The following is a 27,490-nucleotide window of genomic DNA, read 5'->3' as shown; positions in this document are numbered from 1 at the left end:
CTACTATACAGATGTCTGGAATTTCCTCAATGTTTCCCAGGTTGAAGAATTTGTTGAGCAAGATCAATAGCATGGCCAAGATGGTAAAACACATTGGAAAATAATCTGAAATTAGCATGGTAGTTTTATTGAAGTAAGTGTACTTTTATGATAGTAAGTGAATAAAATTTATGTTTTATAATTGGTATTTGATGAGGAAAGATTCAATTTTTATATAAGTGATAGTTCTTTTGGTAGGTGTATAAAATGCAGCTCCTTGACCATTATAGGATGAGTTTTATTTACACTGTGATGTAGTTGTTAATTAGTTTTACCTGGTTTCTTAATAGAAGCATCTGTTTTTGTTTAAAAATGCTGTATCATGACTGGCTGCATGAGAAAAATATTGTCTAGTGTTCACTCTCTCTAGCATTGTTGGCAGCAAAATGGTATAGTATTTGGCATATGTTGTCTTTAATAATTTGCCCCAGTGTTAAGTAAAAATACATTTTTTTCTGAATTTTATCTGCAATCTGTCAGAATTAATGAGAAGTAAATACAAAGTTTTTAAGGATTACAGAATGTTGCATTGTTTTAGTTTGTTTGTCAAATATAAAATTCTATACATGAACACACAAGAAAAATCAGTTTGCAAATTTTTTATTTACAAAACTAAAAGATATTTGAATTATTTTGTAGGTATTCTTTCTTAATTCCCAAAAAAATATAATTTTACACATATAAAGTATATATAAACATGCCTTTATAAGCTAACAGTAAACTTTGTTTTACTTGAAATAATTTAATTTTAATATAGTATTTCTTAATGACTAGTCACCCCCTTAAAAACACATTTTATGGAATGCTTTACAAATTTACAATGTTGAAAGGTAAATGACATAACTTGTATCGAGACTGTAAAGTATTAAAACAATAAATAAAGAAAATCAACTCTCCAGACATAGAGTCGAAACGTAAAAGGGAAAAATGTATTCGAATAATATGGAAGACACTGTTTTGTATGTTGTCCTTTAAAATTTGTTACGTTTTATATGTACATTTACTTACGGAACGTGTAATTTTAAAGGACATACGTTGATAACTTTGTCAAAAGAATTCTTTCATAAAATATAAATTACAACAAAATAGTAAACTTAATAAAGATATCTTCGATGTATCTAGAGTAAAGATGCTAATGGCAGTTTAACAATTTTTTTTCTTTCAAACTGGCACAAGTGGTATTTCATTCTGATAACATATGGCATTTTTAAATTCTTAAATTACAAGATATAAAATAATCATTCTCACATCCGCTTAACGAATGATATGGCCGCTCAATGTGGAATGTTACCAGAGAGAATTTAAAAGCCAAAATGCATTTCTGTCATTTATATGACTGAATTGTTTAATTATCAAGTCCTATTGCTCGACTCACTTGTAGTAGATACTGAGGCTTCAGGGGAAGGAAAAACTGTCTTTCTTCAGGAATCTTGTCACACTATAAAAAGAAAAGATATATATAAATAATAAACTATGTAAGAGAAAAAGAATATATATATATAAACTAAACTTACATTTAATTGAGTACTGTTAACTGATTTTGAATTTTTGGATATCAAATTTACTTTATCTTCTATAACTGGTTTTTTGTTTGGTCTACCCAACATTTCAAATTTATCTGTACGATACTTCCAGTGAATTGGAAAAATATGACCTTCCGTTGAAAAAAGATAGTTTATTGCCATCTTGTTGACTGGATTATCCACATCAAATAACTAATACAAAAAAAAAATTTATATTATTAGTATGATACATAAATATCTAATTGCCAGATTTCTTGGGCTAATAATTTCATTAACTAGACAATTATTGTCTCGTCTGTAAAATAGCTTAACTGGTAAAATGCAGATGTAGATTTGAAATCTTTTAGATAATTATTAACATGCTTAGGTGTCATCTTATATCGTCCAATACTAATAAATACAGTAATTAGAGGTTTTGTGTAATAAATTGGGCTAGATCAGTGCTACTCAAACTGTGGTCTGCAATAAAATTTTATTGCTTCCATTTTTCATTATTAAACATTTTTAGTGTCTGGTGATCAAATTAGTGTAGAAAATTAGGATATACATAACATCTTCAAGTAATCATTTTGAAAAAAGTGAGCCAAATTTGTTTGCAGTTTTTTACTAATTCAGTCTAAAAATGAAGAAATAAAAAATGCATTTCAATTGCATAAATTTATTATAAGTAATCATCATGACGATAAAATATATGCTTTTAGAACTATAGTATATGCAAGCATTTATATATGTGATGCTCAATTAAATATTTAATTGATAGAATATAATTTATTAAATTTACAATTACCATTTACAAAGTTTGGATTAATCTAATGTTTCTCAACCTGTGGTCCCTGATGCTATCACAGGTGATCTGAAGGCAGACTTAATTATGTTACTTTTAATTTATATCATATTATTTATTTGTTTGGTGATAATTATTAAACAAAGTTTTACTCTTTAATTAAATTGAACATATTCAAACTATATGCCATTTATAATATAATAAATCTAACAATATGTCCCATAACTTAGAAATTTTTCAGACATTTACTGGTGCTTGAGAAATGCTGGATTGATTTATCAATTACAATGCTTTTGATAAAATTTTTATAGATGATAATTTGAGGAGTAACATAGTGCCAATAATATCTTTTTTAAAATTACATACACACAATATAAAAAAGTTTAGTTTAAACATATGAAAAATAATTCAAGAATTACCAAAGTATGTTTACTTATCACTAATACTATGTAAAATAATTTCAAAAATAGCCAAATATTTGGTTTGTTTTATCATAAAAAAAACTTTTATAGCATTACTTAAGTCATGAAAGAAAAAATATACTTGAGTATATTTATTGTAGTTCATTCCTAATCTGACCCAAACAAAGTAAAATTTTCCTGTCGTTTTTATTGCATGGATTGTATGTGACTGGTTGCATGTAAACCAGCCAATGATCATCTTTGACAAAGGACAATGTTTATACTTAATCTAGTAATGACTGATAAATATGGCTGTGCCAAAAGAAAAAAGCACATGTATTTTTATTTTTTTATTAACCATCTGGATGGTCTACCATAGGAGACCATTTTGATAGGTTTAGCGTTTCTCAAAGTGGGCAATAACGCCCCCTTGTGGGCGTTGGAGGCAGGGTATTTTAACGATGACCAAAGGCAAAATTGGGGTTACTGAAAGCCGTTCCCTTTCCTCTGTTAAACTGATAAGAGGAAACATTGAGTTCAATGGTTTCCAGATGTTGAGAACAATGTATGGTAAAGGCACAGTGTGAGCTTCATAGAAAAATTCTCCTAAGAATATTTCCAATCCTTTCTCACACACGAGAAAATGGGTTAGGGGGCGTTGGGTATAACTATATGGAACAAAGGGGGCAGTGGATCGAAAAAGTTTGGGAATCACTGATATAGAGGTAAGTGATTGGGCACTCTCCTAGTTCAATCAAATCTATATTTGTATGCCTCATCAATTAAACTTTTTGTTTTTGAAATCATGTTGAAAATATGTGCGCCATTGCAAGCAGTGGTGCACATATTTTCAACATAGATTGAGCTTTGTTTTTGAAATCAAGTTATGCACAATATCTTATAGTTTTTGAGCAAGATGATAAAAGTTGCATATGCAATTTACTAACTCTCAACTTCATTCCAAAAATATTGTAGTGTGTTCGGGGCCTAAAAGAATGAAAAATAAATTATATTATATAATTTTATGATACATGTCTGTAAAACGAGTGTGTCAATTTAACCATTAATAATGTAAACTTTTAATATCTACATCATAATAATCAATAAATCTCTATTATAAGATCAAACACGATAAAAATTAGTAATTTCATCTTAATTTCAATTTAATCAATTTTTACACTAAAGGTGGAGATGTTTTTGTGTGCAGCAACATATGTATTGAGAAATAATATTGACACGGTAGAACCCTTATCATCCAAGATGGACCAATGTTAATTTGCATAAAATGGATTGTCATAGCCATTTCAGATCAAAAGTTACAAACATAAAAAGATTAAATTCAAAGTGATACCATATAAAAGTGTAAAAAGAGACTTAAATCATGTGTAAGAATAAGTTTTACATCATTTACTTTACAGTATCGATTATCCGACTCAATTGGGGACTCAGGTTGGTCGGATAACTGAAAAATTGGATAACCGAAAAGAATGAAAAAAAATACATTATTAGTATAGTATATTAGTATATCCCATATAATTAGTATATCGCTATTAACCGACTTTGCAGTGAATTTTCATTGATGTTAAGCCTAACAAATTCTTTAAAAAAAATAATAATCGTCACTATTGTATTGTTAAAAATTATTTTTAAATTATTTTATTGCTCACAAAACAAACAACCACTCATAATTAGAAAATTAAGTCTCGTTTAAATACTGGCCTCCCTTCAATAGTCGAGCCAGTATTGCCAGCTAAAACACGCAAAAATTTAACAAAAATAATATTAAAGTAGCCAAGACATAGCCAAATATTATAGTGCCACATCACTAGCAGACATTTGAAATTTGCCGACTAGAACGGTCGGTTAATCGATGCTCTACTGTATATGCAATAATTTTAAGAGTAAAAATGTGTATTATTATTGTTACATTTTGATATAAAAGGTTTGTTTCCATTACCATTTAACTTCAATGTGAAGCAAATCATTTTATAATACATTTTTTAAAGTTTCTTTTATGAATTATAGTATAAAAATACAAAATTTAGTGTATTCACATACAGGTTAGTGTCCAATAATGCAGAACCTCAGTTAATTAAGATTTTATTGTACAGTACATAGTGTATGAAATTTATGAGGAAGAAAAAAAGGAGAAAAAATTTGCTTTATTTTTACACAGCATTGCATAACAGACTTTGATGTCAAAACAAAAGCAGAATCTAATAGAGAAGGATAAAATTTTAAAGAAAGCTTTACAATGAGTTGTTAAAAGGATGACTTATAAATTTGATTTATTTTTTCAGTAAAGTGATCTATGAAAATCAGAATATGTTGATTACAATACCTTTCACTAAATTGATCTATCAAATGGATAATGCTTGCACATAACTGCTTGCACTAACAAACTTTTCATTAATGATTTTTGGTACAGATTTTAAATGAATTATGTTTTGATGATTAAAAAAATAATGCAGGATATCAAAATTTATTATATTCTAAATTTGTATTCAAAGTAACTTTTATATAGATAAATTAATCAAAATTTATATGCTGAAAATCACTTTCATGTAATGAAATAAGACAATGGATAGATATACCAAAACCATTGATAGTGATGCAGGATTTTTCAGAAAATTCCAATAAATTTTATTTTCAATATGTTTTATACTTACTAAATATAAATATTTGCATGTTTCGCTTAAGAAGAAGCTTTCCATTCGATCTTCTAGACTTTTATCTTGGACATTATGTATAGTTGCATAACCACATCTGTAAGAATTAATGAGAATTAGAATGCAAACACTGTCTATTTTATATCTAAAAAGGTAAGAATTCTAAACACTAGTAATAAGTGTTAGTTTAAATAATTCAGAATTCATGAAAATATAAAAAATTAGAGTATTTTAAATTATTATTTTCAATATTTCTTTTTTAATTTTCTCAACTTTGCTATTTTAGATAATATCTTCAAATAAATAAACATTGCATTAAGATAAACATATCATTAGCAACTATTTTTACATTATTTAATTATTAAGAGTTGAAATTGCTGAAACTAGCATTTTTATGTATCAAATTATCAAGCTTTCAACATCCAAATCCAAACTGTCATCACTTATTTTATTTCATTGTATATAACTAAAATAATCATCCAAAAATATCAATAATAAAAAACAATCAGAATTAAACAAAGAGAGTAGAAATAATTATTTTTTCTATTATCTTTTGATGTTAAAAGAAAAGAAAGCATGCCATTTTAAATAAAAATTATTTCTATACAGTTTACTTTCACAAAAAAAAAAAACTTTTTGCTAATATTAAAATTTAAAGAAATTAAAGTTCTAAAGAATTTTTTTAACTTCAATAAAATAAGGTTCTTCTCAATAATTGTAAATTTAGTTTATACTTACTTTGCTTTGGTATAATTATTTAAACTGTATATAATATCTCTTCCTACATGAAAATAGAATGGATTTTTTGTTGCTTGGTATAATAAATAAGTTGACTCTACAAGTTCAGGACGGAGAGGATAGAATGATAAATCTGGGCTAATTTTCTGCCAGTTGAAACGTTCAGGTAATGCACCAAAACGTCTCCAGATTGCATAATATAGTGCATGTGCACAAATTGCTTCTTCAATATCCCCATTAAGAACCTGAAATTTATTTTTGGCATTTAAAAATTTATTTTATATATGTGAATTTTCAAGTAATTAAAATGAAAATTCTTACCTGAACACCAGCAAAGGCAGCTTGTAATGAATCAATCCAAAGTGTGAGAGTCGACCCATCATGCATATTTACATTCACATAAAGTGGATGCTCACCATGACCTTTATTGCAGTGTGGACGGCTGAAAATAGTTTACTTATTAATGTTAAACATTATGTGCAGTCCATTTGAAAATTATAAACACATCCAACTTTTTTCAATAACAAAAACATTAACAATAGTAATGTATTTATTATATTAGTATGTTGTTTACAACATAGCTCTAAAAATTTCAGAAAATGTTTAAATCGATCTGACAATTACAAGAAATTATCATAGATTTTCAATTTTTGATTGTTTCAAAAGTATAAACACATGTGCATAAAAAAACGATTTGTGATGTCTCAATATTTTGTAGGTCCACCATTTCATTTAATTAATTCAAATACTCTAACAACTTCAAAAACTAGTAAAATGTACACCTGATATTGTTTAACATTTTTCCAACAATCCATGATAGCTAATTTCAGTTCATTTACAGTGTTGTGTTGTATTGTCTGTTTTGGCCAACAAGATAACTCATAATGCCCCAAACATTCTCTATTGGGTTCATATCAGGACTCCATGATGGCCAATCAATTACATAAAATTGGTTTGCTGAAAAAAAATTATAGTTGACTTTGATGCATGAATGGCAGCATTATCTGTTGGAATTGCCAGTTTTTTTTGCCAAATAAGTGATCCAAAGGTTATTAAATTTTGATACAACAGTTCTTGAAAGTATTTATAGAAGGTAGAATGAATTCAGAAAAGTATGTCTGTTATGCCCACACCATCACAGAGCCTCCACCTTACTGTCTGTTCATTCTGACTTCTTCAATCTTCCTCAAATCATGCCAGTAATGACTATAACTGTTAGGTCCATCCAAATTCCATTTTTTTTCTCATCTGAAAAGACTATTTGTTTCAACTTCTCTTTCCATGCCATCTTGTCTTTGGCTTACTTTAATCAAGCTGTTTTATGCAATTGTGTTCATTTCGGTTTGACAGCCATTTTTGTAAATTTGTCATTTTTATGATTATGCATACAGTTGTTGGTGAAACTGCAGTTGGCAATGTTGATGCTGATTCTCTGACAGACAACTTGTTGACCATCAGTAACCGAAAAACCTTTCTTTCATTCCTAAGTGTAAGGAATTTAGGCCTTCTATATTGCTTATTTCTGTCATAATTTTCACCCTGAATTAACACATTTCTCACAGCACATGTACATCAATTTACAGCTGCCGAAATTTGTCTTAGAGATTGTCCTGCTCCTTCTAGTTGGTAAATTTTATGTATTTCCAACTCTCTTAGTGTTTTTCCACAAGGCTTTGTTTTAAATCACAAAATACTGTTTAAAATTGGTGCCACATTCGTAATAATGAATGATACTACCTTCTGGTAACAATTAATTAAACCAATAATTAATAAATAAAAAAAATGATCATACTGTATTTATACTTTTGAAACAATCAAAAATTGTAATTGTCAGATAAACATTTTCTGAAATTTTTAGTTATCGTGATGTTGTAAACAACATAATAATATAATAAATACATTACTATTTTTAATGTTTTTGTTATTGAAAAAAGTTGGGTGTGTTTATAATTTTGAAACAGACTGTAGCAATAGGTTATGTTTGTTTAAAATTTTCAAAATAAGTTATACTCTCATTTGAATTCAAATATCAATATAATTTTGCTCTTATTAGAAAGTATTTCTCAGAGAACTTTTTTAATAAGAAAAATTCAGAATTTTTTAAATTCATAGCATTTAACATTTTATTGACCCAGAGATATGATCAACATTAGTTAAAATAACATTCACTTAGAATTTAAATACAATAGACCAAATTCAGTTTTAACAAATTTAAAGTAAATACTTTCTACAAATAAAAAATTTTACTCCTTTTTTCAGACTATTAATTTTAAACACAGTTTCTTTTGTAAATTTCAACAATCCATTATCAAAGTAGAAAACTTATTGTAAAAAATTATTGTATAATACTGTTGAGTAACAATTTTGTTTTATTTTGTATATTTATGACTTGTTATTCATTTTTAGTCAATTTGTTTTATATTCAAATTTATGGATCTGTTAAATAGTGTGTAGCCACTATATTCCTTAAAGCATAGCTTGAAATATTTGTAAAAATAAATAAAACTGTAATAGAATCAAAAATTTATTCTAAGTTGAAAATTTAAAATAAATTATATAAAATGATTATGATATGAAATGCCAAATAAAGGAATTAAGTGGATTAAATCAAAATTAGATTTATTTACCCTTTCCTCAAGTATCTCTTGATAATGTCATAACTTTCATTAAACATATGAAAATCTTCTTTTTCTCCAAATAAAATATATACCTAAATAAAAAAATATACAATAAATTATCATCATTTTAAGATATCTAATGTAAATGATGAAAGTTTAGTATTATATTTGCAGTTAAATATTTTATATAGAGTAATTCTTTATTTGTAAGATGAAATCAATATATAATTTTATTATGAAATGTATACTTGATACTTGAACAAAAGAGTCGACTTTATCTAGTAAATGTAACTTTAATTTCAAATAATCTGTAATTATGTGTTAGTTTAATGAATAAGTGTTTGGTTATATCTTACAAAAATTTCTTTGAGTATACTAGAATGTAATTAAAATTTTAAATATTTCTTTTAAAATACAACACATTTGTATGTATTTTCTTTAAATCTATGCAATGAAGATGCTTGAAATTAAAGAGATATTACATTTTATGGTCCCAACATGGCAAACAATACAGAAAATTACTTATATTTTGCTGAAAAATAAAATGCGTGATAAAAAAATCTGCTGCATCATCATTTTGAATGGTATAATTTACATTTTTGTTCCTAAAATATTTAGTACTATCCAATAATTACTGTTAATTTAAATAATATATTTCATAAATAATTGTATTTTGAAAATTACACAAAAAATTTTAAAACTTGTATGACAGATTAAAAATGACTACAATAATGTTTTAGTGTACAAATAAAACAACTAAAATATAAATGAATGAAGTGAATTAACTTTTCTGCTATTCTTATAATTAACTTTCTTATGTGCTGTTATATAATATATATAAGTGAATTGTATGTATCATTTTATCTTAGGTATTAAATAAACTATAAATTACTCTATTCTTACCTTAAGTAAATATTCATAAAAAGAATCTAAACCAGCACCAACACCACTCATTCGTCCAATCCATTCTCCTGTCTGCACATCTATCACATTTCCTGGAACAAGGTGAGTCATTCTTCATGTTCTATAAAAATAATATACTTTTCTAGACCTTATAACTATTTACAAACTACATGTGTTGTTACTGTTTGGTTCAAACTTGTTCAATCCTGAAAATTAACAGAATTGAAGCTTCTAACATTCTTTTGAAAATAAATTTTTAAGTCCAAAAATTCAGCACTAAAATAAAATTATATTGTTAAAATTTTGAATAAGAAAAAAGGATAATCTAATGAATATTTATAAACACATGCAGAATTACTATTAGATAATTTTATTGATTGACTGATTCCACCCATACATCAAAAGTGTGATTGAACATAAGGATTAAAATAATTATTTTATGGTTTAAAAAATATTTTTGGCTATTTCCATGTTTATTTTTGTTTAAAATTAAAATCTAAGTCCTCTGAATGTTTTAAAAACTACTAAAAATTAATGATGATAATTAACACTACTAAATATTGGATAAGAGAATTTAAAAGTTTAAGTATTTTAGAGTATTGATTTTTCTGTAAAGAAGTTATCTCAAACTGATGGTTAACTAAAATCATTATTTAAAATTATACTATTTTCTAAGAAATAATACTTTTAATTAAAATTTCATTTATGATTTTTTTTATTCATAAAATTAAAAATTATAATTATTATTTTTACAAAGAAAATGTACTTTGAAACTGATAGTTAATGCTCTAATAGTTTAAACTTAGATATTACAAAATATTTCAAACTTTTTTTTGTAAAAATAATAATAATAGTTGCACTCAGTAATATCTATTATTCTAGGTCCTCACACTTCAAACTAACTTCACTAAATGCCACCTATACTTTGTTGTATATATTGGAGAGTTTATTAATACAGTTAAACTACACATTGATGACACTAGACACTAAATATAACTGCACACAACTACACTTACCAGATTGCCCACATCCAAAACTCAAAGTGCTCATAATCTACAACATAACACAAAACTCTGTTGTAACATGTAGCATGTGTAGAAAAACATAAATATTGTTAATACATAACATAAACATCCTTGGTCTTTTAGTGCTCTAAGAGCAGAAAGAGGTCTATGGGTCCCACACAACTGAACTTGACAAAAAAATATCTATTATATAGAAAAATAGATGGAACAGCCAGAGTATTCAATGAAAGAAAACTTGATTTTGAAAATTGTCTGGATATGTATCTCTCACACATATTTATTGCACTATAATTTATATAAAACTACAAATTATTAATAATTCTGATTTAATTCTAACTACTTTCAGATTAAATATTTATATTAACAGAATGAATTTTCATAGTTAAAAAATCCTCTTAAATGTGCCAGTGAATGTATTCATTATAATTCTTACATTTACAAATTTTATGCTATTTACAATAGTTTTATTTTATAAAAATTTACACATATGCTAAGGATAATATTTATAAAAAACAAAATTTTAATTATATTCATAATCAATTCTTACCTAATAAACCAGTGTTTTTGGCACGGAATTGCCACAAAGCTTTAATAGCATTGCGTGCATAAACTTCATAAATAGAATCATTTAATAATCTACTGAGCATTCCAAACTCTAAAAGAAGTGATCCTGCACCAGCTGTACATGTTTGTGTAACACTATCTTCTGGAACTCCACGACGAAGATTAACCTGGTAAAAAAAACATAGATTAGGTCTGGCCAACTTAGTGTCACTGTCTATTTTCATAGGTCAAATGAAAATGTGTGGTAGATCATTGGTACTTTTAAGTTTATTTGGTTGACCACTCTTATAAGACAAAATTATGCTGTAACAGCTATATTTATTTATTGTACTACAATGCCATTTCAAATTTCTTTTTCACTGTAAAATTGAGGTGTTTTAAATTAAAAGCAGTATTTATCTAATACCATAATAAAAAGTATTTTATTCCCATTCGTAATGGAAATGATAAGGTTTGTTCTTTGGTGAACTCATTTTTTATAAAACTGCAATTGTTAAGAGCAAATCAAAGTAATTTCTAAAATAACAACATAACCTAGTTATGACTAGCTATACAAAGAGTTGTTCCACTTTCTCATGTTCATTGTTCAGTATTTGCAATTGCCTTTTTACTATTTTGTAATCAGAAACAAAAGATAATCACACATTACCACAAATACAACAAACCATTACAAATCCATAGTAATTAAAAAAATCTCTGTAGAAAATGAGGAATTAATATTTTCATAGAAATTATAATTTTTTTTCATTTTTAACAGGCTATTTTATCCAAGAAACAAAACAAATTGATCCTAATTGTCTGGTCAATTGAGATCAATTTATTTTATTTATTATAGTTTTAGTCAACATGTAGAAATATTTAAATTTAAACAGTATAATTTAGTTATAAATATATTTTTGATCCTAATTTGAGAAAATTTTAAATGTTTAAAATTAAGAACTATTAAATGGAAAATAATTCAATATTTAAAATGAATGAAAAAAAAAATGTTAATTCTTTAAACCTTTTCTATTAAATAAAAAACTTCATTTTACTCATTTTAGATTGTCCATAGGAACATTTTACTTACTCGTGGATAAGGAAGTCCTGTTTGTGTATTTTGAAATGCTGGTAAAAGCCTATTTGCCAAATCTCGAGACAGCTCTAACAATTCACCATTATAATTTTCAGGAACTAAATCTCCGAAAGGCTGTTCATTATCAACTATTAATAAATGAGCAGAAAGGAGAGCACCTAAAATCCTAAAAACAGAAAATTAAAAAAAATTTTTTCTTCCGATTATATTTTCCAAATATATATATACAATTCAAATTATAACTGATAATCATTTAGACAATTTTAATTTCATAACTGGTTAATAACTAAGTTTAATATAAATAAAACAAAGTTTACTATAAACTAAAGCAATCAGAATAATAAACTTTGGCTAGGCTAGATATAGAGATTTTTATATTAGTCTTAATTATTATATATATATATATCAATAATTCAATAATTATATAAGAATAGTCAAAAAATGCTAAACTATTTTGGGATATATATATATATTCACAACACTAAGAACAGGATCTTGATTTCCAATTGAAGAAATTCAAATTCTTTCCTTCAAATAATTTATTTGATTAAATTCTTTAACAAAACTCATGCATGCATGCTAAATTTAGCTTTAATTCCTAATTGAAGATAATGGAGCAGCTTATACAGTAGTTTAATATTTAGAGGATTTCAAATAGCTACTCCATGCATATAATGCATTATTTCATTGGTTTTGGTTTTATTCCTGAAGGATTTTTTAAGCATTTCAAAGAATTAGTAAAATAATCAGGGGTGCAGAATATTTTCAAGACCAAAACTTTCCCAAAATTATTTCACACTAGTGTACAAAAGAAAACAATTCATAAAAAATTTAATAATTATTACTATGTAGTTTGGAAAATTCAAATTAAATAGGTCTTCTATGTAATTTGCCATGCAACATTAAACTGATAAGTTAATGTAAAATTTTTTTTTTAATTAAAAAAATATGATTTAATTTAAGTATGTCTCTTCATTACAGTATAGAACATGTAGTATGTAATGTGTTGATTAATAAAAAAAATCAAAGTCAACAGCATGAATGACTGACTTTTTGACATCCAAAAATGCACAATTTATTTATAATGGTGCTGGTTGGGTAATTTTTTGCAAAAAAGATAAATTTTTAGAGTTTCTGGCTAATTTTTTATTAGTATTATTTTAAAAATGCAATCCTATCTTTATGATGTTTTAAAATATATTTCATCATTAATATTTCTTATTTTACAATAAATCTATAATTTTAAAAACATTATTTTTTCATAAAACATTTATTTAGCTATTTAATTGAGACAATTCAGAAAAGGTTTTTAAATGCATTAATTCACAAAATTTTAATGTGGGAAACAAGTGAATATTTTGTTTTAATTCAAGCCAACACAAAATTTCTCCCATTAAATAATGTCGAAAAAACTTTTGAAGTAAAATCACATCATCATGTAAGCAGGCAGCAATGTAACAAGTGTAATGTCTGTAGACTTAGTTAAGATGCATTTTTTCTATCTCAGATTTCCCCAGGACCTTGTAAAACACCTTTACTGAAGTCAAAGAAGAAATAAACAAGTATTTCTTCTTTGACTTCAGTAAAGGTGTTTTTATATTTGTCACTATATTGTTATATACCTACAGGGTGATCATAATTAAAGAGTAGGTATTCAGAATTCTACAAAAAACTACTAGGCACATCTCATCCAAATTTAGTATGATTATTCTCATAAATATTCAGTTTCAATTTTCAGGAAAAAATTTTACTTAAAAATTCAGTCATTAGGATGAAATTTGACACTGCTGCCCTTTAATGTATAGTACATATTACTACATTTTCTAATGAATTTTGGGTATAAAAGGAGTTGCAAAATTTTCTTTACAATTCTTGTACAGGTAAACAGACATGGTGTTCACTTTGCCAATATACAAGATGGTGGAACCCCACATATTGGCTTAAATGAGCAGATCTTACTTGCAACATTGCTCACTCAAGAGAATGATTAGCCAATCATTTCCAATGTCACAGCCAGCACAATCACCAGATCTGAATGTCTGTGACTTTTGGTTATGGAATTACCTAAAGAGCGTTCTTTATTAAGTCAATTTCATATGTGCAACAACTCTGCATAGTCAGTTGCATTCCACTGTCCTGTATTTTGCAGAAAATGCAATTTTTAGAGCATGGAAATGGAGAGCACATATCTTTGATGTAATTGTCAATCCCACATTTTACATTTGTAATTGAAATAAAATTATTGCATTTTGTTTCTTATCTCCCAAAATTCATTACAAAACATATGTAATATATACATTAAGGGGACAATGCCATCAAATTTTGCCCTAATGTCTGAATTTTTAAGTAAAATTTTTTCCTGAAAATTGAAACTGAATATTCTTGAGAATATGTAAACCAAATTTGATTGAGATTTGCCCAGTAGTTCTTTCTATAAAAGCTCTGAACACTTACTCATTAATTATGATCACTATGCATTTCTATATTAACATAATAACTCATATATCTAGGATACAATTACAATATCTTTCTATAATATACAGTACAAAAGAATTAAAAGTCATTGATACTATACAAATAAATCTAAAGTTCAATATTCATAAAAACAAACATATATATATATAGAAATGTAAACATTAATAAATGCTAAAATGTAAAATTAATAATTTATAATAAAAAAACATTCAAATTTTATATACAAGTTGATATATACAGTACATTAAAATTAATTAATCAATTACTAAAAAAATTAAAGTTTTTATTTATTTATTTATTTTTTAATTTCTTTACCTGATAGTTGCTTCAAATACTTGTACAGTATTATCTTTATCGAAGGAAACATGATCAATGATTAGCCTCACAGCTTGTTTGAATTCACTATGGTTTCCCATTATCTGATAAATATATAAAGATATATTATGAAATTATGACCATTTGTAACCTTATGCTTTTATACATTAACTACAACAAATATATCAAAGTTACAAATTAATTTACAAATTGTACTTTCATCAATTTTAACTTCCTAACTAAGATAGGAAATATAATTTTATTGTTAGCTGAAGTAATAAATTCAACAATAAGAAATATGATAAGTTTATTGAAAGGAAATATATTTGAGTCTCTATCGTTGTTAATTCTATCTAATATATCATATTTTACAGCAGATAAGACATGTCATTTCAACACAAAAAGCTTATAAAGGCCATTTCAGGAATTCATTAGCCTACAGAAGATTGCAATATTTAAGATTCAGGTCAATTTTTTTAGTCCTTTTTGGACAAATGTTGCACACCATAAAATATGATAAGTAAGCAAATATTTACAATATAATTTGTTAAACTAAAAGCAATACCAATGTCACCTTATAAATATTCATAAATAAAATTTCAACAGCAAATAGGTACAGTACATACATATACAGTCAACCCCCCATAATGCAGTAGATACGTTCCACTTTATAAGAATTTCACGTTGTAGGAATCCTTAAATACATGAGCCAATCACAGCCTGGTACATGTGCAGTGTACGGACTATGGCTGTTTGAAAGGTTTTCTTCCATAAAATTAATCGATTTTAGACTAATTTGACTCAACATTTCCAAAACATGTATAATTTTTTGGGAATAATCTGTATAAACTATCCTGTAAACAAAAAATTGTAGGATTACTTACGGAGTGTGCACCGTTTGATGACGCCATTGCTTAAGCTACTTTTCATCACGGAGCGGCGCACCAAACAGTGGGCGCGTTTTCTGATAAGTTATTTTTCTTCGAACAATTCGTTAAATTTTGGAGACATCATTAATAGAAATAATTTTTATGGCCGTTGAATAAGAAATTATTTTTTCACAAGAAGTGTATAAAATTACAGTACTGTATTAGACTTACAGTACCTAATTTATATACTGTACAGACGATAGTAAAGTCAACTTACCCGCCTAAACTCTCCGTAGCGTGTAAGTAGTTCGGTTGCTCATCCACTATTGGTCCAGATTCGATCAATCCTGTTGTGACACGAGTCGGTGATGACGTTTTACCGCATTTTAAAAGTCTCTTTTAGCATCTTTATACGAATACGGTCGCAATTTTTTTGCTGCGATATACGAATCTGCATTATGAACCCATGTTATAGGGGGGTCAACTGTACAGTACATATTTGAATTACATTAATATGTTCATTTATAATAAATAGTTGTAAACATTTAATATTCTTATATACAGCTGATTTTTTTAATTGATTTAATATGAATTTTTGAATGCTTTGGAAATATAACAATGCTCTGTAGCAGAGCAATTTTATATATAAATTTAATGTTTACATATAAGGAAAATGTTCAATTCAGAATACTAGAATCACAATCATTAGCACATTTGTTGGTAAAAAAAATTTGGCAATATCTGACAGAAAAGCAGAGTGGCAACATTGAACAAAATAAATAGATTTGAAAAGAAAAAAGGTTAAGACAAAAGAAAAACAACAAATGCCTATAAAAAGAAAAGTGCTATTTGTGACTAACAAGAATAAGGGAAATATCACTTATTGTTCCTCTCAACATCATTCAACTGAATTAAAAATAAACAATTATTTATTGTGACATCACCATAATGCTGGACTGCAATTTTTAATCATATTTTTTTATAATTTATTTAATTTAAAATATATGCTCTCCATCTCAAATTAGTAGTGTCTTACCCCTGTACATCATACATTTCCTGTTAGATAGATGATGGAATGACACTGTTACCAAGGAAAATTCTTTTAATTGAAATAACATGACTTCTTCTGGTTTGCATCGGAAGTTCATACACAGTGGTACTGTACCTCAAGATACGAAATTAATTTGTTCTGAAACTAAGATCGTATCATGAAAATGTCGTAAGGTGAATCATTTTTCCCATACGATTACATGAAAAACCAAATAATTCGTTCCAACACCAAAACACACTCAAATTAAAGCTAAGTTGTACAAAAAAAAAAAAAAGTATAGTAAGGAAAACACTGAAAAATGCATTTTGTAGTTCTAAATATATAAATAACCATAATAGAATAATAATTGATGAAAAAAATGTAGTTTTATTTGCACTTTACCTTCGAGGATAGACGACGGTGAAGGTGTAAACTGGTGGTGAAAGAGAGGGAGAAGGGAAATGATACTAAAAACTTAACTTACATAACATAATGTAACAATAACTTAAAAATAAAACAACATTAATTTTTTTCTTTTTTAATTTTTATTCACTGCTTTTTGCTTTCTTTCCTTCACTTCCACCAGCACTTTCACTGGATAGAGGTCGCTTGGTAAAATGTCTATCCAAACAGGTTCAGCTTTGCCTACTTTTTAAAATGTTTCTAAAATGACTTAGGCAAATGTCATTATTCCGAGCGGCAATTTGGCCAGTGTGAACCATTTCGGGATGTTTCTTTTCAATAAAATCAGTCACTTTCTGATAATACCTCAAGATTTCCTTTATTGAGCGAGATCCTTTCATGACGAAGCAAACACACGGACTGAGACCAATGAACAGAAGTGAATAAAAAATGGTGCTGCGAACTAATGTAACGTCGTATGGTGAGTTTTTGTTCGTATCATGGAGCAAAAATATGTTTGAATTTCATGTCGTATCCTGAAAATTTCGTATGCTGGGGCGTTCGTATCCTGAGGTGCCACTGTACAGTTAATTGGGGCTTCTGCCCTAAGCTTTCCATATCTGGTCTTGACTTTCATCTGTCTGACTCCAGTCTCAAGATTAAGGAAAGACAGACAGATGGATGATAATGGGAATTTATAGGTCTACAATTTTTTCAAATTGAAGCCTAAAAAATTGCTGTATACATATTTAAGTCTCAATCTAAACCATTTGCTTATAACAGGATAAAATTCATTTAATAACGAAATTATTTACTAGCAATTTACATACAAACTTAAAGTTTCAATCACTTAATTTGATTACAAACTACATAAAGTGGATTACAGATCCTAAATTCAACTGATAATTCAATATCTTAGGATATTATCCAATAAAAATATTACAGTTTTTTATAGTTGCTAAAAATAAGTGACATGTTGAAAACAATTTCCTGCAGAATGTATTAATTCAAATATTCTTAAAAAAATTATTTAAAATGCTATAAAAACAAATATTAAATTATAATCTAGATTATGTTTTAAATTAATTTTAATTTAAAAATAAAAATTATGAATGACTAATTTTAATATCCATTTAATGTTTTTCATAGAAATTATACTAGTAAATTAGAAATTTTTTAGCAAAATTTATAAATAAACAAAAATCATTTATTATTCAACTTCATGAGTCTTACAACATGATACATGTTGTAAGAGTCAGATAACAAATAGTCAATATTAAAAATATATTTAAAAAAGTTAATTACTTACAGCAAGTGTATCTAAAGTATCTACCAAGGTCAAACTATAATCTCCTAGTACATCATTTATATTGATATTGGACCTAAAATAAAAATTTATCATTATAAAAAATGTTATATTAATCAAACTCAGAAGTTATAAAAAAAGGAAATTATAAGGTTTTTATTAATGAAACATTTGGATGTAATTGCTTCATGCAGTTCATAGAGTAATTAATATTATATTTAATAACATTTATAATATATAATCAGTTTTTCTTTAAGATTTCTACACAATTAGAAAGTGTTTTACACTTGACAATTAAGTATTTCAGACAAGATTAAAAGAAAGAAAAAAAAGAAAAAAACGACAAAAAAAAATCAGAGAGTAAAGTTTGTGTACTTTTCACCAAAAAATCTAGTTTTCAATTTCAGGTTTATACTGATAAATTTTCTAGTCATTTTAAAAATATGTTGAACAACAATTATTTTTAATCATAATTTCATAATTCATAATTCAAGTAAAATATTATCAATATTTTCTAATGTAACAGCAGCAATGTATATCTTTTATAAAAGAAATTAAAACATTATAATTTTTATGCTCTTCTTTTACAATAGTATTATTTATTATAGATGACTAAAGGTTATAATAAATTTCCAACTATCCTTATCAAGTTCTTAAATAAATTTAAAAAATTTTTGAGCATGAAGAAGTTGCTTAAGTAATTTTTACAAGTAAGCTATCCATCATGATGATGGAGAAGATTGTGAGGGCCGGACCGAATAAAATAAAATTAAATAAACAAGCTGAAATTAAATTAAATATATTTATTAAATTTAAACAAAGAAACCCTCTATTTTTCCCCTTTCGAAATCATGTTGAAATCTTATAACAAACGGATGAACACATTTCCTTCCCCAGAGCCATTTCCTCTCTCAGGAACTTGAGAATGAATCACAGAGAACTTATCACAAAAAAATTTGCGATTGGTGAAAAGGGATAATGTGACTCATGACTAGAGGTATAAAAGAGGAGTGACAACAGAAGAAGGGGGTCTGATGTTGCTGTCCGTGATCATGGTCCATCATCACCATACATGACAGTAATCTGGCATCGCCTGCCCGCTGTTCATAATTGCTGTTCGCCATCGCCATCCGTAGAAAAAGTCATCTGTCTCAGTCACGTCAATCAGTAATCACAACCCCAGAGGTATGATAATGAATATTGTAAACTCTGTCTCAATGTGCGCCCATCCACTTCAGTGTGTAAGCTTGACATAATCTCAATGTAGCTATGTTATCTAAGTGGTTGTTCAATAAATTCTTGTTTTGTTGTTAAATGGTGTCTTTTACTCGAGTATCACCAACGTCTTACCGATGATCCCTCTCACCTCCTCCACTCAACCTAACAAAAGAACCCCACTTTCCAGGATAGAAAAACATAGACAAGCCATTCACTGACCAGTGGGCAGTTTACACCAAACTGTTGCCAATCAAAAAGAGGTACGACTTCGTCCTACCTCAAAGGCTACCCACAAGATAAAGGAATGGGGTGTAGATAAAGTAATCTGAGTATATATAATTGCATTGTTGGCAGATTTAAGACTTGAAGTTAAATCATTATTGTTAACATTTCTTGTAAAGTATTAGGACAAGACTCCACTAGTGTAAAAACCTTTGCCATAAATACTTTTAATCACGTGATTAAAGCTATTTGCATTTGTGCTTGGATTGCGATGAAGGTCCATCTCCACTAGCAAAATTTTTACTTCAATTGTACTATCAAAGTTACAGTTCTATATGTGATATATCGATATGAAGACAATTATATTCTGTGATTTTTTTGTACTATAATTACAAATATAGTAAAAATAATAAAAGTTAATATATGAAAATAAAGATATCATATTATTAAGATATTATACTGCACTTACATGCTTAGCTTTTTTATTATTAATATATACCCATCTAAATTGAAGGATTTTCCTTTGGCCATCCATACTGCTTGTTTTAGGCATCCATTCTTATAATCAAGATACCTCTTGTCATACATATATGGATACTTTCAGATGTTTTCAATAAATCTTTCCAGATCTATGTCTTTTCTAAGTAGCCATGAGAGAACATGCATAAAAGCTTATTTCCTGCCAATTTTCATACAATGTCACAATGATGTAGATTCCACTGACTNACCATTCAGTGTTTGATCACATAAATGAAACAGACAATAACACACTTCTATTACATTTCATTAAAATATACAATAAATGAGACTGAAGCTAGAAGACCATGTACAGTTTTATACAAGTGATAAACAGAACAATTTCAAATTAAAAGAAGATTTGTGATCCAACTTTGATTTTATTAACAGCTTCTGGAAGATATTCCATAATTTTTTCTTATTGTTTTTTGATTTTATAACCAAGAAGAAAATTTTTATTCAATTTTTTTCATCTCATTTTTTAAAAATTTAGCAATTTTATTATTAAGCTTTTCACTTAATGATGATAATACAAGCAAACAATTACAGTTAACAGTAAATCATAAAAAATATTTCTAATAATTAGTTAAAAACTGTCTTTATATTTGGATATATTTTCTGAATTTAATAGCTTTAAATTATCTCAACTTTTTTTATTCTAATTTTGATCAATCTTCCATTAAACCTGTACCAAAAAAGCTGAAGAAAAGTGTTCATTTTCTAGCAGAATCTTCACACTTTATTAGCATTTCATTAAATCTCTGCCCTTTATATTAAAAATTCTTATAATTTGTTTCAAAACATTCTCAGATTTGCATCAAGATGTTCTATATTCATTGAATATTCTCACCTCATTAGATAGAAAAAATGTTTTACAACACATTATTATTTTTATGTGAGTTTTTAAATTACCAAGAACATAGCTACAATACTGCTCTTTTTCAAATATTTCTGAGAATAGTTTGAATTATTATGACAGTTTTGATTGCTAACATTTCAAATCACAAAGGAAATTAAAAAGAATAAATAATATGTCAAAATGTATAATTGTGATAATAAATAACTTTCATAATACAGTAATAACAAACCTGTTATTTTCATTACTTCAATAATGTATTTCTGTATAATTGCAATGATAAATAACTTTCATAATAGTTACAAACCTGTTTTCATTAATTTAATATTTAGATTAATTTTTTAACTTAATTTTTTTTTATAGTTTGAAAAATGATTTATAACTACATTATTATAACAATGTCCAACAAAGAGAAATTCTTCTCATTCAATCATAAAAGCTTCTTAATAATTAGCAAATATCAATGAATATAGAATGGAGTGTTTCTTAAGATATAAAAAGTAAGTTGTCCTATAATTTGATCAATTGCTATTATTACTACTATATACTAAAAAAATAATTAAATATTTGTTAGTGTTAGAAAGTTGTGTATGTGACCTTTGTCTTTGTGATCGTCGCGCCCTCCCCTCTGCTATGTGTGGGGTCTGTTATGTTCGTCAAGGGAATTGTACTCTGGTCCAGTATAGTTTAGTTTGGAATGTGTGCTGTGGTCTAACGGACATCGCTTTCTAGTTCTCTCCACTTTCTTTGTGTTACCTTCGACATTACCCTCCATTATATCCAAACCCTGACATGGTAGCAGAGCGTGGTTGGTTTAAGGGTTTAATGATCGAGGTTTACCATACGAAAAACATCTAATTGGAGATTCAAGTAAGTGATATATACTTGTTTGCTTACGAAAGGCATAACCCGTCTGAACAAAGAGCAACGCCATGAATAGTGTGGGGACACAGCATGTAGATAAACTCGATGATGGCAACTACGAATCGTGGAAGCTACAAATGCGTAGCATACTTGTTTGCAATGAACTTTGGTCGTACGTAAATGGATCCATAGAAAAACCAGATACCGATCCTGGCCGAATAGATTGGCAAACAAAAGATGAAAAGGCTTTAGCATTAATCTTACTAGGCGTTAAGCAGAACCAGTTGAGCCATATAAAGAGGGCAGAAACTTCCAAAGAAGCATGGGATGAATTGGAAAGGATACATAAATCGAAAGGTCCAATTAAAAAGGCAGTGCTATACAAACAACTTTATCAGATGAAAAAGGGAACTGAACAATCAATGTCGAGACATGTAAGTGAATTTATGGAAAAGGCTGAACAATTAGAAGAAGCGGGTATCCCAATTCCAAGTGAGTTACTATCTATAATGTTACTAAATTCATTGCCCGATGAATACGAGACATTTCGAATTGCCATCGAGTCCAGAGACGACATACCGAAACCTGAATTATTAAAAATAAAATTAATTGAAGAAGAAGTAAGACGACAAGAGAAGCAAGAATCTTTAGTCGAACAAAGTGCTCTGTACATAGGATCGAAACAAAAGAAAAGTTCCTTCCGACAAAACTACCCAAAAGGAAATAGTCGTTCTTCTTCACAATTCACAGGAACATGTTACATATGCGCTAAACCGGGCCACCGTGCAGCTGAGTGTAGAAGTAATAATAGATATTCGCAAAGGAACAATACACGCAAAAAGAATGACGCTATGGCGGTCACAGTACAAACGGCTCAACCTCTAAACTCAACAGACTGGTGTCTTGATAGCGGAGCAACCGCACATATGTGTAGCGACTGTACGAAATTTACAGAGATAAATCAAGATCACAAAGAAATACAAACTGCAGGAAAAGATGCATTAAGATCCGTTGGAACTGGAACAATTAATATAAGCGTGCGTGTCAACAACACCAATAATACAATCAAGCTACAAGACGTGATAGCCGTTCCAGATTTGAGAAACAACTTGATATCTGTACCTAAAATTACAGAACATGGATATTCTGTCACATTCAAAAGAGAATCTGCAACTGTTACTCGCCAAGATGGTTCCATCGCCTTGATAGCAAAGAAAAGAGATCAGCTATACGTAGTAGAAACTAGATCTGACGCAGTATTGAATGTAGAAGAAAGTGACAATCTTTTGAGATGGCATCAACGACTTGGTCATCTAAACATCAACGATCTAAAGAAACTAGCAAGCAAAAAAATGGTAGATGGAATAACATTGAAACAAACCCAAGACAAAATTGACTGTGAAACATGCTGCAAAGGTAAGATTCATCAATTACCCTTTAAGTCATCCAACACGAGAGAGAAAAGTATACTGGGATTAGTCCATTCTGACATATGTGGTCCAATGAGTGTGGAATCCCTAGGCGGTTCTAAGTATTTTGTGACATTCATTGACGACAAAACACGCTATGTCGAAGTAGCAATGCTCAGACACCGATCTGAAGTACTCGAAGCATTTAAACGATACAAGGAAAGAGTCGAAAACGAAACTGGTCAAAGAATCAAAAGGCTTCGTACTGACAACGCAAAAGAATACTTGTCAAAAGAATTTACCAATTATCTTGGAGAAAAAGGAATAAGGAGACAGTTGACAGTCGAGCATACTCCCCAACAAAACGGAATAGCCGAACGAGCAAACAGAACTCTCGTTGAGATGGCGAGATGCATGATGATTCAATCCAATGTACCTCAGAGTCTATGGGCAGAGGCTATCAACACAGCAGCCTACATAAGAAATCGTTGTCCCAGCAAAGCCTTAGAAAAAGAAACTCCACTCGAACTATGGACTGGAAATAAACCTTACGTTGGATTTGTAAGAATTTTCGGTAGTAAAGCAATTGCTCTGCAAAAGGGACAGAAGAGAAATAAATTTGAGCCAAAGGGAAAGGAATACATTCTAGTTGGCTACTCACAAGAGTCAAAGGCGTACCGACTATGGGAGAAAGGCACTAAAACTGTCATAAAGGCTCGAGATGTGCGCTTCTTCGAAAAACTAGAAACCGAAAACGAACAGGACTTATTTAGTGCGCCTTTAAATTTAATACCAACCATAAAAAACATCGAAGTTGATGAGAGTAATGTCCCTTCCGCTGACATGCAAAACGAAGATATCCCCTCACATAATGATGGAACATTAGATCCGCAACCAAAACGCAAAGCGGGACGCCCACGATTAATTAAAAGTGGAAAACCTGGAAGACCAAAGAAGGTGTATAATGAAACAGCAGATATCGCAAAATGTGACGAATTGCCAGATCCTACAAGTGTAACAGAAGCATTAAGCCGAGAAGATAGAGAGGAATGGTTAAATGCCATGGATTCGGAATATAAGTCTTTAATGGAAAATAATACATGGGAATTAGTCCCACGCCCAAAGGACAGAAAAATAATTTCAAATAAATGGGTGTATAAAATAAAAAGAAAACAGGATGGCACCGTCGATCGCTATAAAGCCAGGTTAGTTGCATGTGGATACCAACAGAGAGAAGGAATTGACTTTGAAGAAGTGTTCGCTCCAGTAGCAAGATATGAAACGATCCGAGCATTCCTCGCTGGGTGTGTGGAGAACGAAATGCATGTGCACCAAATGGACGTAATTACGGCTTTCATACAAGGTGACTTAACGGAAGAAATATATATGGAGCAACCAGAGCATTTCAAAACAAAAGGAGGAGAAGATAAGGTGTGCCGATTAACTAAACCCCTATACGGATTAAAACAAGCAGGACGCGAATGGTACAAGCGACTAGACAGCTACCTCCTAAGTATAGGCATGAAGAGAACGAGTTCGGATCCTTGCGCTTACACCCAAAATGAAGGCAGGGACAATGTTATCATCATAGTTTATGTTGATGACATGCTAATTGCCTCACGCAACTTAGAGATGATAACAAAAATCAAACACATCCTTCAGAAAGAATTCAAAATGAAGGATTTGGGTGTAGCAAGTGAAGTTCTGGGAATACGAATAGAAAGAGAGGGGACTACCGGAAAGATGAAACTGACTCAAGAAAAGTACGCTAAAGATCTTCTAAAAAAATTTAATATGCAAGCATGTAGACCAGTTTCAACACCGATCGAATCAAATCAAAAACTAACAAAAGAGATGGCTCCGCAGTCAGAAAGCGAAACGAATGAAATGAAAGGAAAACCATACAGAGAACTTATCGGCGGACTCCTTTATCTGGCGAACTCGACACGCCCAGATCTGGCATTTGCAGCTAGCATGTTAAGCCGTTTCTGCTCTAATCCAGGTATCGTTCATTGGAAAATGGCCAAGAGAGTACTCCGATACATTCAAGCAACTGTAAATTACGGTCTACACTACGAGAAGTGCGATCAGAAGCTGTGCGCACATGTGGACTCAGATTGGGCAGGAGATACTGACGACCGGAAGTCTTCATCAGGCAACATAATAATTCTAGCGAACGGACCTATCAGCTGGGAATCAAAAAAACAAAGATCTGTTGCGCTTTCGACGATGGAGGCGGAGTACATGGCCCTATCCGACGTGACCAAGGAAGTCATCCATATGAGAAGGATGCTAAGAGAAATGCAATTTGAAAGTTACGTGAATACGCCGACGATAGTTTACTGTGACAGTCAGAGCGCTATTCAGCTAAGCAAAAACACGGTTCATCATGGGAGAAGTAAACACATTGACATCAGGTATCACTTCTCCCGTGAAGCTCAAGAAAAGGGGGAAATTAAAACAGAATACATCCCCACCACAGAGATGAAAGCGGATGTGCTAACGAAGGCCCTTCCGAGAAGCAAACATGAAGCAAACGTCAAGCTGCTTGGACTAAACAAAGCCTAGGTAGAACCACCGGTAACTATTTACAATACTGAAGACAGATAACACGATGTATGTGTGTGTGTATATATCAATATATATCATAATGGATACGACAGTGCTTCAAAAAAAAAAAAATTATCAAATGATAAGTTTCAGTGTATACGCAGACTCCGGGCACACCGATAGAGAGGGTGTTAGAAAGTTGTGTATGTGACCTTTGTCTTTGTGATCGTCGCGCCCTCCCCTCTGCTATGTGTGGGGTCTGTTATGTTCGTCAAGGGAATTGTACTCTGGTCCAGTATAGTTTAGTTTGGAATGTGTGCTGTGGTCTAACGGACATCGCTTTCTAGTTCTCTCCACTTTCTTTGTGTTACCTTCGACATTACCCTCCATTATATCCAAACCCTGACAGTTAGTTTAAAAAAAATATTCATCCTAAATCTAAGCTTCAGTTTTATTTATTTTTCGTACAGCTAATTAATAATTACTTGTAGTCTTTTATAAGGGAATGTATAATAACTGATTTGAATGCTTTTGAATATGAACTACTATGAAAATTTTAAATAAATCTACAAATTTTAAAGTTTCAAAAGATAATATTTAAACTCAAAGATATTTAACAGACTTAAAACCAAAAATGATATTTTCATAATGTACATTATAAATTTTCAACCAACATAACATTCAAATATCAAACAAAAAATTGCCAATTTAGATGAATATATATCATGAATAACACAACCTTTTAATATCCAGCAAATACTTTGTGCTGAATATTAAAAGACTGTTATTCATGATCAAATATCAAAATAAATATAACCAGAATGATGATTATTTAGTATAATACATAACATAATCAAAAAAGTTTCTTATCAAAAAATATTTTTGATAAACTAACATTTATATTAAATAATTATTGCTGATTAGATAATTATATTAACAATTTAAAACAGTTAAATGATTAAAAATTTTTCCATGTACTTTTTAATATATGTGAAACAAGCATGTAATTTTTTTTTATTTTGCCTTAAATTGTCATATTTCATATTATTTAATATTTTATTTCAAATGTATTCTATTTACATTTCATCAGTTATGCTACTAATGACATGTAATTGGGTT

The 27,490-nt window shown here is 29.0% G+C and overlaps 1 protein-coding gene across 1 annotated transcript in view; it reads right to left on the bottom strand.

Moving 5' to 3' along the window:
* Positions 1-651: 651 nt before the first annotated feature.
* The window catches only part of LOC111625296 (ER degradation-enhancing alpha-mannosidase-like protein 1), a 50,638-nt gene continuing 23,799 nt past the window's right edge, over positions 652-27,490 (bottom strand). Inside the window, exons 2-12 of the mRNA XM_023368415.1 lie at positions 18,740-18,812; positions 15,130-15,233; positions 12,334-12,505; positions 11,248-11,431; positions 9,676-9,767; positions 8,782-8,864; positions 6,476-6,596; positions 6,155-6,399; positions 5,417-5,513; positions 1,554-1,754; positions 652-1,477 (exon numbers count right to left, since the gene is read on the bottom strand). Of these exons, the coding sequence (XP_023224183.1) occupies positions 1,385-1,477; positions 1,554-1,754; positions 5,417-5,513; positions 6,155-6,399; positions 6,476-6,596; positions 8,782-8,864; positions 9,676-9,767; positions 11,248-11,431; positions 12,334-12,505; positions 15,130-15,233; positions 18,740-18,812 (1,465 nt within the window). The 3' untranslated portion in view covers positions 652-1,384. The remainder of the gene's footprint in view (positions 1,478-1,553; positions 1,755-5,416; positions 5,514-6,154; positions 6,400-6,475; positions 6,597-8,781; positions 8,865-9,675; positions 9,768-11,247; positions 11,432-12,333; positions 12,506-15,129; positions 15,234-18,739; positions 18,813-27,490) is intronic.

The sequence above is a fragment of the Centruroides sculpturatus genome, unplaced genomic scaffold (assembly GCF_000671375.1).
Source record: "Centruroides sculpturatus isolate CEXI.00-Female unplaced genomic scaffold, Cexi_2.0 scaffold303, whole genome shotgun sequence".
Taxonomy (NCBI): Eukaryota; Metazoa; Arthropoda; class Arachnida; order Scorpiones; family Buthidae; genus Centruroides; species Centruroides sculpturatus.
This window is presented reverse-complemented; position numbering and strand designations above follow the sequence as displayed.